Raw genomic sequence first — 16052 nt, 5'->3', positions numbered from 1 at the left:
CGACAGTCGACTCTGGGAGGCCGCTTCTCGCGTTGGCCCCGATGCATTCTGGAGCGTGTAGTCCCGAGAGTCGCGCCGGGGATTGGACTCTGAGTTGTGGGGTCTAAGCGGCTTCTGTGCTGTGCTATGCACCCACTGCCTCGCATACCACGTGATGGGGACCAAATGACAATTTCTCGGAGCAAACTTCTCGCGTGGAAAATTGTAACACCTGCGTTACGCAGGATTCAGATGGTAATTGTTTAGATTAATTTTACTCCTCCAGCTCTCAGATATGCGGGAATACCTGTCTTCCAACTCAACTCTTCTCCATTTTCCTTTCTGGAACCCAATCTGGGTGAGCCTTGGGTCCCTCCTTGTCAAAGCTAATCCCTCCACTGGGCTCTGGGTCCAATTCTTTTTTTTTTTTTTTTTTTTTTTTTTTTTAAGTAGGCTCCACGCCCAACGTGGGGCTTGAAATCAGGACCTGGGTCCTATTCTCTACAGCCTTTTCAGGGTCTTTCCCATCAATTACACTACCCACATCTCAAAAACAAAACATCTTCCACTATGTCCACCTTCAACTTTTCTCTTACCCATACATTTCTTCAAAGCATAATCTACCCCCACTCCAACAGACCAAACAACTTGAGAGCAAAAGCGATGTGCTTGGCACAGAGTGGGCGTTCAGTAAATTGCCATATCCAGTAACTACTTTTCAGCCATAATCAAATTTGCCTTCTAAAGCACTTGACACCACTGACCCCACCTGCTTCTTTCACTGCTTCAAAAACATAATCTTCTTTAGTGTCTTGGTATCCTTCCAGGATCTTCTTCCACCCTTCAGAAATTGCTTTGCCATACACACAAAATTAACTCTAAATGGACCATAGGCTTAAATGTAAAAGCTAAAACTACAAACCCAGAAGAAAAGACAGGAGAAAATTTGCCACCTTGGGATAGGTAAAGATTTTGTATAATACAGAAAACATGATCCATAAAACCAAATATTGGTAGAGGCACCTGGGTGGCTCAGTCTGTTAAGTGTGGGACTCTTGGTTTCCTGTCAGGTCACCATCTCGATTTGTGAGTTCGAGCCCGGCTCTGGGCTCTGCATTGACAGTGCAGAGCCTGCTTGGGATGCTGTCTCTCTGTCTCTCTCTCTCTCTCTGCCTGTCCTGCTCTCTCTCAAAAGAGGTAAATAAACTTAAAAAAAAAAACAAAAAACTCAAATATTGGTAAATTGGATGTTTTCAAAATTAAAGCTTTTGCTTTTCAAAAGTCGCAGTTAAGAAAATGAAACAAACCACAAAATTAATTATTCAGATACCTATATTTCACCAAGGACTTGTGTCCAGAATACATAAGGACAACTTACAACTCGATTACAAAAAGACAACCCTACTAAAAATCCTTACACGTAAGATGTAAATTCTAGTCATTCTAATAGGTGTGTGGTGGTGTCTTGTGGTTTTAATTTGCATTTCTGTGATGAGTAATGATATCCCTGAGCGTCTTGGCCATTTGTGTATCTATTGTTAAGAGTTTGTTAAAATGTGTTGCCTTTTAGTAGGTATGTGAAGGATTTGGAGCTATCAGATCTCTTACTGGTGGGAACATAAAATGTCACAACCTCTTTGCAATACTGGCAGTTTCTTAAAAAGTTGAACATACACATACCATATGACTCAGATCTTCCATTCCTATTTATCCAAAAGAAATGAAAACATATCCACATAGACATGTACACGGATGTTCACAGAGCTTTATTCATAAGAGCCAAAACAAGGAAACAACCCAAATCGGTATCAACTAGTGAATGGCTAAATGAAATGTGGTATAGCACTCGGCAATAAAAAGGAACTACTGACACATGCAACTATGTGGTGAGTATCAAATGGGTTATGCTAAGTGAAAGAAGCTAGACACAAAACCAGACAAAATTCTAGAAGCAAACTAATCTACAGTGGGACAAAGCTGACCAGTAGTTGCCTACTAAGGAAAACTTTGGGGGTGATGGAGATGTTCCATCTGGTGGTGGAGGTTTCACGAGTGTACCCCTGTCAAAACTCATTGAACTGTATACTTTAAATGGGTGCAGTTCATTGTATGTAAGTTATACCTCAGTCAAGTTAAAAACAAAACAAAAACACTGATATTCTGTTCCAAACTCGTTTCTCTTCTCATCCTGAGCAACTTTATTCATGTTATTTGTTAACGATAGAAATCTGCTCCAAATTCTCCTGAAGGCAAATTTCTATTAATTACTTCCAACCTGCTGGACATTATTATATCTCAAAAGCGCCTTTAAATGTCCAGGACTGAATTTATCAATGCTAGGAAAGAAAGAGGAAAAGAACTCTTTCCTTCCTTTTGTGTAATTCAGAGAATGATTGACATGATCACCCAAGCCAGAAACCTGAATTCAGACTCTTGCCTAATATCCTATCTGTCACCTCTGTCTGAGCACCTGCCTCTGTTCAGGCCTCACCTAGATTCCAGCTTCCTCCCATCCATCCTGCCACTCTCTAGTGTTTAAAAAAAAAAAAACCCTAACTGATCCTTTCCCCTGCTTAAAATGTCAGAGGCTTTCCTTGCCTTGGAGAGGAATTTCAGAGTCCTCATTAGCCACACTAGGCTCCATGCTTCCCCACTCAGGATGGCTGCTTTCACACAATACTACCCCCCACCTCCATGTTCTCTCTGGAAACAGCCACCAGTACCCAGAGGTGGCACCTGCACGACCACGTCTTTGATGTTGTCACCCAATGGTGCCACCTCACCTCAGCACCTGAACTCATGGTCACTGAAGAGAACACCAGAGCAAGGTGGGTCTACCACATTCTACCTTCTGTTAATTTGAAATGGAAAGGACCAGGTGGAACAGTTTCAACTTAAATCTGTATATGCAGTTTTATGTACTCTTCTATTTGATGTGTCTCAATTAAAAATTATTTCCAAAAAGAAAAATATTCTATGGAAAAGATACATAAAATAAAAGCCCTTGGCATTTATTTATTTTAAAAAAAGTTTTTTTAACGTTTATTTATTTTTGAGACAGAGACAGAGCATGAACGGGGGAGGGTCAGAGAGGGAGACACAGCATCCAAAACAGGCTCCAGGCTCTGAGCGGTCAGCACAGAGCCCGACACGGGGCTCAAACTCACGGACCACAAGATCATGACCTGAGCCGAAGTCGGACGCTCAACCGACTGAGCCAACCAGGCGCCCCAAGCCCTTGGCATTTAAAATGTAAGTGCTAGGGAGCCTGGCTGGGTCAGCTGGAAGAGCATTCGATTCTTGATCTTGGGGTCGTGGCTTCAAGCCCCACATTGGATGTAGAGATTACTTAAATAAACTTTAAAAAATGAAATGAAATAAAATGTGTTAAACAGCTTAGGATAGGAAACACTCTGAGAACACACACCAAAGGCAAAAGGTAGTAATACAAATTCGAAATATAGAGAAGAATCAATCCAGGTGGTCCAACAGTCAATTAAAAGGAGTTTCCAGCTTTGCTTTTCTACATAGCACTCAGTACCTTCTAATAATTTATATAATTTACTTCCATTTTTTTTATTATTGGTCTTCCCTAACTAGAACATAAGCTTCACAAAAGCAGAAAATTTTGTTTTATTGGCTACATTCCCAGTGCCTGTAAGACACTCCATACATATCAAATACTGAACAATTATTTGTTGAATGAATGAAAAAATAGGTCCAAAGTTCTGAGAGGAAAATGATTTGGGGCCTAGAATTTTATACTCAGCAAAGCTATCAAGTATGAAGACAGAATAGATTCAGTCAATTATCTCCCATGTAACTTTTTATAGAAGCCATTTAAGATAGCAAATGACTTATGGGATAAAGAGTAGAACTAATCCAGGAGTCCAGACAAAAGAAATTCCTGGATTACTATTGTCGTAGCAATTGGCCGGTGATTAAAGGGGAGATCAGTGACCTTTAAAGAACAATGGACCATTCAGTAGAAGAAGAGATTTGAATTTCCGAATAAATAGAAAACAAAATCTTCAATTAAAACAAAAAATTAGGAACTCTAGGGAAAATAACAATATAAGAAGTCATGATGTGAAAAGGAAGCACACCAACCCGGGGCGTGCTAGAATGTGAGCACAGTAACTAATTCTGTCACTGGACATGTTTTCCTTCAAGTGGTAGAAGGACTGGGGCAGCAAACCCCTGGAGACAAATGTAATATTGCCTGACCGAACACGGACAATGTTTACATGATCACAACTGTGTAAATGATATTTATTAGTTTCCAACTTTCAGAATGAACTTTCAGACAAAAGACAGAACTATGGCTATAGGTCAGAATGTAAATTTTACCAACCTTGATAGAAAAATAAAGGTGTAGCTGATCAAAACTGGATGGTCAAGAGAAAGGTCTTACTTTCCTCATTCTGGAAAATGGGAATTGAGTGACACTGGTTGGCTAAAACTGATACAGCAACAAAAGTCTTGAAGGAAAGGTTAAAGCCAGTCATCTCGGCACAGTAGGTTTAGGCTCAGGGAGTGGAGGGAACTATTATTTGTTATAAAGCTCTTTAGGATAAGTTTTGTCTCTTTTTTTAAAACCATGCAGATATTAGATTAAAAAGCAGTGCTAATGTTCAAGTTATTTTACTTGATGCCCAAGATAAATGGCTGTCATTTTGTTATAGCTATTTATGCCCATCAGTCACTCTTTAAAAAAATTTTTTTTAAATGTTTATTTATTTTTGAGAGAGAGAGAGAGAGAGGATGAGCAGAGGGGCAGAGAGAGGATGAGCGGGTGGGCAGAGAGAGAAAGACACAGAATCCGAAGCAGGCTCTAAGCTCTGAGCTGTCAGCACAGAGCCTGACGTGGGGCTCGAACCCACAAGCCATGAGATCATGACCTGAGCCAAAGCCGGGCGCTTAACCGATTTGAGCCACCCAGGCGCGTGCCCTGCCCCACCCCTCCCCCCAGTAGCCACTCTTTAGGGCTACTTGGGCTGGGCTGTTTACATGTTAGTTAGGGATAGTGCACTCCAGACAACTCTGCCTTGACAAAGTTTCACATATTTCAAGGTTTCCTTTGATCTATTAACATTTAGACAGAAAATGTGAGGATTAAGTTCAGGAAATATCTCTTGGGGGAGTCACTTAAAACACACACATACACACAGACCTCAGGAAATCAAATTTGTATTAGCATTATTTTAGCCAGTGCTTTCTTTATCTATATTTATTTCCTTTCTGATCATTATGATTTTCATCTAAGTAAGTTGTCAAAATACAGTATCTCTGATTTTACATAAGTGTGAAGTTAGGATACAAAAAGCATATAAACATCTACAAGTACCAAAACATTTATGACCTTACAATTTCATGTTGCAAGAAAAGGGGCACAAATAAGGAATACAAATAAATTATAATCTAAAGAGTTACATACAATGCTTCCTTTGATTATTTATTAAAACTCACAAGGAAAGTGAAAGGAATGTTTTTGAGCCATAATAAGCAATTGTGAACACAATGTGACAATGTTCCGCTCACATCTCCAGCTTAACAAGCAGTGGACACAGCCAGCTTCTTCAAATGATCCATGAACACCTGCAGGCTAACATCGTCAGTTAGGATGGGTGCTCCTGTTTCCTGAAATTTAATAGTAAACATTTATTGGCAGGTATCTCAAAAGCTGGTTAGAATTCATCAATTATTAAGGACCTTTCCACCTCAGAACATTCACAGTGTTTCCCCCCTCTGCTCTGAGTAGTCCCTCTGCCTCATTAACCAGTCTTTCAACTGAAGCGTAATTTCCTCACTAAACCCTTCTCTGACCCCCTGAGTTCAGGCCATCCCTGCCACTCCAGACTTTTCTAGGCATATGCCCTTCTACTTTAATCCTCTCCACAGTTCTGATGACCTGTCCAGAGTCTGGCTTCCCATCAGGCATGAGCATGCCGTGTCTCATGTTCCCCATCACGCTGACAGCACCTAGCCTGAGGCTCTTTCATGGCCTGCTTACAACAGAAGCTTGAGGAGGGTATATTTACAAATCAGTGGATCAGTACAACCACTGAACAACAGATGGATATCTGTATTATCCGAAACTGCTTGTGATTTATGTCATGCTTGGGGAAAAGAACTGAATAGAAACTTTGACTTCCAGTAAGATCCCAAACTTGTAAAAAATAAGTAAAAATATACATGATATACATATTTTATATTATCTACAAAGAAGCTGGAAATACTTAACTCTACACAGTGGCAATATAGGTATTAATTTTCTTTCTTAATCTTTTCTTTAACATACTCAAATTTTCCAAAATGATACTACCAGTATAATTAGGAAAATATAAGCATAATTAAAATTTTATAAGAAGATTTCTTCTGGGAAGGAGTAGATGTGCTTTTCCCTATTCCCTCCACTAAGTACAAATAAAAACCCCAGACATTTTATATAAAACAAACGTAAGAAGACTCTAAAAGGTGAACAGAAGAGAGCAGACAAACCAAGGTCCCTAAGGCCGAAGGAACAACACAGTGGTGAGTTCCTTGGGTTTCCTTTTTGCCTCATATCTCAGACCTGGAGCCGAAGAGGCTGGCAAACAATCACTGCACACAGACAAGAACATCAGAAAAAGCCAACTTTCTCTAGCTAAAGGAACAGCACAGCCCAGCAAGACCAAAAAATGTTAGATAATAACTGCTGCACTCTAAAGGTGACAGAAGAAACTGTGTCCCAACCCACACCAGCAACAGCTGAGTGGGCACCTTAGACTGCCACCCTCACAAGACAGCAACAAGGGACCCCAACACCCCCACCAGGATGCTGGCAGAGAAGGCCAAGGACAACGCTGGGAATTTCATCCCCAATGGCCAGGGGGACGTCTCCCTACTGCCATGGTTATCAGGAGAGGCCATTCAGGGAGCCTGCACTCCCACCCCTGCCTGGCAGTAATGAGATGTCCTCCAGGCCCCCTGCACTGGGAATCAGAGGCGGCCTAGTGGAGAGTCAGGACTTTTCATTACCACCCAGCACTAATATGGAGACTAGGTGGGGAGCTGGAATGCCCATCTCCACCTAGCAGTAACAAGGAACTGTCCCTCACCCACGTGTTAAGAGGCCAATGGAAAACCTAGTTTGCTTCAAGTGAATGAAAAACAGTCAGCAGGTATTAACACCAAGCCACCAAGCTGCCTACAGTGTTAGAATTATTTGACAAAGACTTCAAAGCAGCCATGACAGAAGTGCTTCAATGAGCAATTACGAGCACACTTGAAACAAATGAAAAAGTAGAAAGCCTCAGCAAAGAAAGTCTCAGGAAAGACGTAGACATAAATGAGAATCAAAGGAAAATTTTAGAACTGGAAAATACAGAAATAAGTTCAGTGTCTGAGCTCAATAGCAGAGAAGGAACAGAGAAAATAATCAGCAAACTGGAAGATAAAATAGTGGAAATAATGCAACTGAAAAGCAGACAGAAAATGGTGGGAAAAAATTGTACAGGGCCCCAGGGGTGTGTGGAACTACAAAAGACCTGACATGCATGTCACTGGAGTCCCAGAGAGAAATGAAGAAGAGGATGGGCTGAAAAATTATTCAAAGAAATAATAACTGATAACTAACCAATTTTGGAAGGACCCATAAATATACAGAACCAAGAAGCAGAGCAAAGTCTAAACAGGTTAAATCCAAAGAAATCCACACCAAGCACATGGTACTTAAACTTTTGAAAACTAGTGTTAACAAAGAAACAATCTTGAAAGCAGACAGAGAAAGATATCTTACTGATAGGGGAAAAACAATGAGAATGACAATAAATTTCTCATCAGAAACCAGAGAGACCAAGAGAAGTCACAAAATATTTTTCAGCTGCCTAAAGAAAAGGACAACCACCAAAATTCTTTATCTAGAGAAAATATCCTTCATGAATGAGGGGGAAATCAAGATTCTCAAATGAAAAAAAATTAAGAATCTATCACCATCAGACCTAAAAGAATGGCTAAAGGGGGGGTACCTGGGTGGCTCAGTCGGTTAAGTGTACGACTCTTGATTTCAGCTTGGGTCATGGTCCCAAGTTATCATGGGATCAAGCTCCCTGTTGGGCTCCATGCGGAGTGTGGAGGCTGCTTTACAATTCTCATTCTCAAAAAAAAAAAAAAAAAAAAGAAAAAAAGAAAAATGGCTAAAGGAAGATCTCTACCTAAAATGGTAATGATAAAAGAAGGAATATGGGAGTATCAAGAAGGAATAAAGAACACAGTAAGCAAAATTATGGATAAATATAACTGGATTTGCATCCGCTCTTGAGATATATAAATTATGTTTGATGGTTGAAGAAAAACTGTAACATTGCTGCATGTAGAAAAAAATATTTAACACCATTATATTATAAATGGGGTAAAGAAATATAAATGGGAATAAGTTTCCTATACATCACTTTGGTCAAAAAGCCATCAGTAAACTGTGATAATCTATGTATGTATAATGTAATACAATGCTCTACTATCAACAACCAGGAGTGACCACTAAAAAAGGCTACACAAAAAGATACACTCAAAAACATTATAAATGAATTAAAATGGAATTCTAGGAGTGCATGGGTGGCTCAGTTGGTTAAGCATCTGACTCTTGATTTCGACTCAGGTTATGATCCCAAGGTCGTGGGATCAACCCCACATTGTGCTCCGTGCTGAACATGAAGCCTGCTTAACATTCTCTTTCTGTCTCACTTTGCCCCACTCCCCTGCTAGTGTTCACTCTAAAACAAAAATTAAAACAAAAATAAAAATGGAATTCTAAAAAATGTTCAAGTAATCCACAGGAAGGCAGGAAAAACAGAGAAATGAAAAGCAGAGAAAACAAACAGAAAACAAAAAATAAAATGACAGACTTGAGCTCTAACGTATCATTAATTACATTAAATATAAATGGTCCAAATGCACCAATTGTAAGAGTTTAAGAGATTAAAAACCACGATCCAACTATGTGCTGTTTACAAGAAATTCACTTCAAATATAATAAAGAAATAGGTTGAAAGTTAAAGAATGGTAAGACATATAACAGGCAAATATCTTTTTTTAATTTTTTTAAATGTTCATTTATTTATTTTTGAGAGAAGAGAGACAGAGCATGAGCAGGGGAGAGGCAGAGGGAGAGGGAGACACAGAATCTGAAGCAGACTCCAGGCTCTGAGTTGTAAGCACAGAGCCTGACGCAGGGCTTGAACCCACGAACTGTGAGATCCTGACCTGAGTCGAAGTCAGACACTCAACAAACTGAGGCACCCAGGCACCCCCGCAAATATTTTTTTTTTTTTTGCATGAAAAGTAACAGGAAAGAAAGGAAAGAAAGAACGAGCTTTATTAATGTCAGATAGACATCACTGCAAACAAAATGACCAGAGACAGAGGGAGACATTATATAATGAAATAAAGTCAACCCACCAAAACAAAGCAATCCTAAATGTCTATGCAACAAACAACAGAGCTACAAAACATGTGAATGAAAACTGACAGAACTCAAAAGAGAAACAGATAAACTCACAATTAGAGTTGGAAACTTCAACACCCTCTCTCAAAAACTGACAGAACAACTTGACAGATAATCAGCAGGGATATGTAAGAACTCAACAACATCAACTAAATGTATCTCTGGAGTCCCAGAGAGAAAGGAAGAAGAGGATGTCTAAGAGACATTTATAGTACACTCTATCCAACAACAGCAGAATACACATTCAAGTGACCATGAAATATATGCCAAGATAGACTACAGCTTGGGACATAAAACAAACTTCAGGGGCACCTGGGTGGCTCAGTCAGTTAAGCGTCCAACTCAATTTCAGCTCAAGTCATGATCTCATAATTCATGAGATCGAGCCCCAGGTTGGGCTCCATGCTGACAGTGCAGAGCATACTTGGGATCCTCTCTCCCTTTCTCTCTGCTCCTCCACTGCTTGTGCTCTCTCTCTCTCTCAGAATAAATAAATAACCTCAAAAAAAAAAAAAAAAAGAATTGAAACCATACAAAGTATATACTCTAACAACAATGTAATCAAAATAAAAATCAATAACCTACAAATAATAAGATAATCTCCAAATACTTGTAAACTAAGCAACACTTTTTTTTTTTAATTTAGGGTGATACTCATTTTTTTTTTTAAGTTCATTTATTTTGAGAGAGAGAAAAAGCACGAGCAAGTAGGGGAGGGACACAGAGAGAGGGGGAGCAAGAATCGCAAGTAGGCTCTGCGCTGTCAGTGTGGAGCCCAACACAGGGCTTGAATTCACAAACCATGAGATCATGACCTGAGCCAAAATCAAGAGTCAGATGCTCAACCAACTGACCCGCCCAGGCGCCCCAACTAAGCAACACTTCTAAATAAACTTAAAGCAAGCAGAAGAAAATAAAGATTACAACAAAAATCAATGAATTGAAACAGAAAAACAAGACATGAAAAGGAAATAAAGGTATTCAATTGGAAAGGAAGCAATAAATTGTTCTTATTTGTAGATGACATGATTATTTATGTTGAAAATCCCAACAATCTACAAAAAAATTACCAGAAGTAGTAAGTAACTCAGGAAAGTCACAGAATATAAGATAAAAATACAAAAATCAGCAGTATTTCTATATATTAGCAATGAACACTGGGACACTGAAATCAAAACTATAATACCATTCACAATCACTCAAAAAAAAAAAAAAGTGAAAACATTCAACCTTAAAGAAAGAATAAGAAATCAAAACAGAATGAAGAGATATACTGAATTCATGGACTGGAAAGGCTCAACATAGTAAAGATGTCAATTCTCCCCAAATTGATATAGAGAATTGATGTAATTCTTTTAAAAAAAATTTTTTTTTTTGATAGAGTGTGCGAGTGGTGGAGGGGCAGAGAGAGAGGGAGACAGAGGCTCTGAAGCAGGCTCTGCACTGACAGTAGCGAGCCCAATGTGGGGCTCAAACTCACAAACCATGAGATCATGACCAGAGCTAAAGTCAGACACTCAACTGACTGAGTCACCCAGGCACCCCTGGATTGATGTAATTCTTATCAAAATCCCAGCAAGAGTTTTTAAAGACATAAACAAGATTATTCTCAAATGTTTATGTAAAATCGAAGGAACCAGAATAGTTAAGACAATTTTGAAAAAGAAGTGGGAGAAACCAGTCTACCTGACTTTAAGACAACCTGTACAGTTACAGTAATCAAGACTGTTGTATTGATAGACAGATGGAAACACAGATCAACACAACAGAGAAGAAAACCCAGAAATGGACTCATACATGACTGACTAACCTTTGACAAAGATGCAAAAGTAATTCAATGAAAGACAGCCTTTCTGACAGATGCTGCTGGAGCAATTAGACATCCGTATGCAAAAAATAAAACTAAGCCTCACATCGTATATAAAAATTAACTCAAAAATTGGGGCACTTGGGTGGCTCAGTCGGTTAAGCGTCTGACTTTGCTCAGGTCACGATCTCACAGTCTGTGAGTTCAAGCCACGCATTGGGCTCTGTGCTGACAGCTCGGAGCCTGGAGCCTGCTTCAGATTCTGTGTCTCCCTCTCTCTCTGACCCTCCCCCGTTCATGCTCTGTCTCTCTCTGTCTCAAAAATAAATACACGTTTAAAAAAAATTCTTTTTAATAAAAAAAAAATTATTCAAATGGATCACAGACTGAAAGGTAAATGTAAAATCAGGCAAACAAACACGGGACATCTTTGGGATCTAGGGCTAGGCAAAGAGTTCTCAGACTTGGCACCAAAAACACAATCCATAAAAGGAAACATTGATAAAAGTGAACTTCCTAAAAACCACTTTTGCTCTGCAAAAGACCCTGTGAAAAGGATATAGCAACAAATGAGAGAAAATATTTACAAACCACATATTCAACAAAAGGCTAGCACATAGAGCACATAAAGAACTTAAAACTCAACAACAAAAAAGCCAAATAATCCAATTATAAGATAGATAAAAGAAAGATTTCATTGAATAGGTAAGTGGAAAAGTACATGAGAAGATGCTCAGCATCATTAGCCATCAAGAAAATGTAATTTATTTTATTCACTTAAATGTTTATCTGAGAGAGAGAGAGAGAGACAGAGGATCTGAGGTGGGCTGTGCACTAACAGTAGCCAACTAGATGTGGGGCTTGAACTCATGAACCGTGAGATCATGACCGGAGTCAAAGTCTGACACCCAACCAACTGAGCCACCCAGGCGCCCTGAGAAAATGTAATTGAAAACCACAATGTTATACCACTACACACCTACTGGAATAACTAAAATCAAAATGATGACAATACCAAATGTTGACAAGGATGCACAGAAACTGGATCACTCACACATTGCTACAGCTTCTTAGACTAACCACATGACTACCGTACAACGGAACAAATATACTCCAGGGCATTTATCTCAGAGAAAGGAAGATTTGTGTTCGTAAGAAACCCGTACGTGAATATTTACAGCAGCTTTATTCCTAACGGCCAGCAACTGTGAACCCAGATGTCCTTCAACGGGTGAATGATTAAGCAACTACAGTACATCTCTACACCAGTACATCTGGGAATACCACTTGGCAAGTAAAAAGGAACAAATTATTGACACATGCAACAACCTGGATGAATCTTTAGATAATCATGCTGAAGGGAAAAAGCCAGTCCTCAAAGGTTATGTAACATGTGATTTCACATACATAACCTTCTTGATGACAAAATCACAGAGGTGGAGAAACCAGCAGCAGTAGCCAGGTGGAGGCGAGGGAAGTGAGAGTGAATATAAAAAGCCAAATGAGAGATCTCTGTGGTGATGGAAGTGTGTATCTGGACCACATCTACGTCAGTATCCCGGCCATGATACTGCATTATGGTTGTACAAGATGTTCCCACTGCGGGACACGAGGTAAAGAGCACAGGGAATCTGTCCACATTATTTCTCACAACTGCTTGTAAATTTACAATTAAATTCACAATTACCTCAAAAGAAAGTTTAACTTTAAAAAGCGTAAGAAAACAGAGTGAAAGAAAAGACTTGAGAGAGACACAAATGTTGGGAATAATTAGATAAAGAAGGAATCAGAGGCTGACAAGTGAGGAGGCAGAACCAGTGGGGAGCAGGAGTAGATGTTTTTGCCCTGCACCCTTGGGAGAGGGACGAGGGGGGAGAAGGCTGAAGGCGATGTTGTTGCGTCTATAAGGACAGCCAAATGCAGGTCATGCTACAGAGTTCTGTCCTCTGGCTGAATCTGTCATATTATGCTGTGTACTGCAGGAGATCCACACCAGTGTCCCCTCCCACCCCAGCTACGGTATTCAAAGTTTCCACCCCACCCCCACCCCCCAGCAAAATACCTGAGTGAATTCTGTCTCTAAGGCCAAAGAGATCTATTTGGTAACAAGTTTTTCAACAAGAGCCTGGCCTCCTCCCCTAGATACCTGACAATTTCTTACCTGTCCCCAAGCGTACAGGTTATTGTGTGTCTGAGATGGGTTCACTTTGGACAAAAGGAATCGGGCCTTTAAAAAAGGAAGACATTTAAAGATTACAATGGCATTAATATTAGTGTAATAGTAAAAAAAAAAAAGTGTTTACAACATTTCTTTTGTTAAATTAGCATTTTTCTACTACATAGGAACCAATTTCTTTAATGTAAGCCAATGACTCCCCATTTATTAGGGTTCTTAAAACATGAGATATGTGTTTTATTTTGGCAACCCTCTACTTTTATGTTAATGTGTTTTTACCACTCATTTAAGAAGTCATATTTGAAGTTTGGCTGAATGTCAATTTATGTCACCACATAAAATATTAGTTACACCATTGGATTTATAGCCATGAAAATACATCAGGAAACCAACCATGAGAGCTGGAATTCAACTCACTCACCTGGCTGCCTCCGTGCTCCGTGTTAATGTAACGTGGCATTGGAAAGCGCGCCTGCAGAATCTCTTGAGCATCATCCAGTGGTGCCTGCAGAAGGTGCTTGAAGTTTTCATACTCAGGCATGTCCTGGTACCCAGCTTTACGCCACTGGGCTATGGTCTGCACCAAAACAAACCAACCAAAACCATCGTGGAAACACCAAAACAATAGTTTTCCTTGACACTCTTGACATTCCCACCACCACCTAGAACTTGTTTCCCCTAAGAAAGTCTTACATCAAGAATGACAAGTCGCAGAGGGGAGCTGGGTAGTGTAAGTAGGAGTAAGCAAAGAGGTGCAGACAGAACACCCCCACCTACACAGTTCTCCCAGAAATGTCACAGCCATCAGTCACACCTCTTCCTTTTCTTTCTTTTTCTTTTTAATATTTTTGAGAGAGAGAGAGAGAGAGAGAATATGCAAGCGAGCGAGCAGGGGTCGGACAGAGAGAGAGGGAGACAGAAGATCTGAAGTGGGCTGTGCACAGACAGCAGAGAGCCTGATGTGGGGCTCGAACTCATGAATTGTGAGATTATGACCTGAGCTGAAGTGGGACACTTAACCAACTGAGCCACCCAGGCACCTCTTACCTCTTTCCCTTCTAACTGTACATACCAACTAGCTAAAAACACCCAGGGAACCGCTGTCCCAAAGAGCCACCCTTCCTTTCCATTCCCAGTGCCATCACTCGGTTCAGCCTCTCATGTCCTTCCAGCTGGTAGGGAAAGGGATCTGTTGGCTTCCTATGTAGAATCTGTTCGCCCTTCTTGTGACTAGGGGCACACCTCTACACCCTCGTCCAGTGCTTAGTGTCACACAGACTCACCCCACCTCCCCTGGGCTCTGAGTTGGGACACTCTTGACTGGAGAGAAAAAAGCTGCAAGAATCACAGTGTAGGTGTTCATTAGGCTAGTAGAAGGCAATATACTATGGTGCGGAAGGTAAAACCTATCCCCCCACCTCAGCTAACACTGTGTCTCACCCTCTTGTATCCCCAAGAACAATGCTCTAGAAAATGCCTTGTGCACACAGGAAATCAAGAAATATTTGCTGACTGATTAATATATCTTTAAAATAATCTGAAGTACTTTCACATGTTATTTAGGGGACATTTTAAAAAAGAAAACAGTGAGAGGGGAAATGGAGTAAGAGGACGTAACAAGTGACCAATAGGTTTTAAAAACAAAACTGTTAGTCTTATTATCAGGGAGAGGATTCTCTTTAGATGCTTCCTTCTGCAGCCTGTTCTCCCTTCTTCTCAGAGTTTCCAATAACATTTTCCAGGTCTTAATTTGTATGTATGTATGTATGTATGTAATGTATGTATTTATAAAGTGCGCGTGTGAGCGAGAGTTCAAACAAGTGCAGGGGAGGGGCAGAGAAGAGAGAGAGAGAGAATCCCAAGCAGACTGCACAGTCAGCACAGAGCCCGATTCAGGGCCTGATCTCACAAACCATGAGATCATGACCTGATTCGAGATCAAGAGTCAGATGCTTAACCAACATACCCACAGGTGCCCCTTCCAGGTCTTAATTTCTGACTGACTGCTGGCATAAAGGAAATGCCCATAAGCTGGTTTGGGTCCAAGAGTTAATCAGAACACCCACAACCAGTAGACTTGGGGCTTTTGGAGAGTGAGACCTATGTCATTATCTTCGTCTTTAGAACCCATCACTTGCATGCAACAGAAGGTGCTCAATAAACATATGAATGGACAGGACAGGAGTTGTGGTCAGAAACATCTGTAAGGGAAGAGCTGAAGGCTAGAAACCTAGTCATGATTACTGCTTCTGTAGGACCAGTGGGAGCAGCAGTTGGTCACCCAATGGCCCTGGGTCTAGGACCATTACTGGAACCTAGTGTCTGTGGGCAAGCAGCCAGCAGAGTGAGCATTAATATGCTAAAAAAAGCTGAACACCATAAAAGTATGCATATTAAAATCAAGAAACTAATCATTGAAGTTACTACAGGAATTCTGAAACACAACGTATAACCGCAGGACATCTGAAATCACATCTAATGTAAAGACACTAGGAAGTCATGTCAAACACCAAAACAATTTATTGAAGGTAAAGAATGGACAGTAGAAGGAAAAAAATATGTCAATGAACATAATGCTCAGTGAAAGGATTTTCTTCAGAGGAGCC

At 40.3% G+C, this 16052-nt stretch overlaps 1 protein-coding gene across 3 annotated transcripts in view; it reads right to left on the bottom strand.

Annotated features, from left to right (window-relative positions):
* Positions 1-5153: 5153 nt before the first annotated feature.
* SEC23B (SEC23 homolog B, COPII coat complex component) overlaps positions 5154-16052 on the bottom strand; it is a 45076-nt gene continuing 34177 nt past the window's right edge. For all 3 annotated transcript variants that reach the window (XM_042980968.1, XM_007096552.3, XM_007096553.3), the window contains 3 exons: positions 13868-14023; positions 13432-13497; positions 5154-5619 (listed from right to left, as the gene is read on the bottom strand). In XM_042980968.1, coding sequence (XP_042836902.1) covers positions 5530-5619; positions 13432-13497; positions 13868-14023 — 312 coding nt within the window. In that variant the 3' untranslated portion in view covers positions 5154-5529. The remainder of the gene's footprint in view (positions 5620-13431; positions 13498-13867; positions 14024-16052) is intronic.

This window comes from Panthera tigris, chromosome A3, assembly GCF_018350195.1.
Source record: "Panthera tigris isolate Pti1 chromosome A3, P.tigris_Pti1_mat1.1, whole genome shotgun sequence".
Lineage (NCBI taxonomy): Eukaryota > Metazoa > Chordata > Mammalia > Carnivora > Felidae > Panthera > Panthera tigris.
Note: the sequence above shows the minus strand (reverse complement) of the source record. Positions and strands in the feature narration are given on the sequence as shown.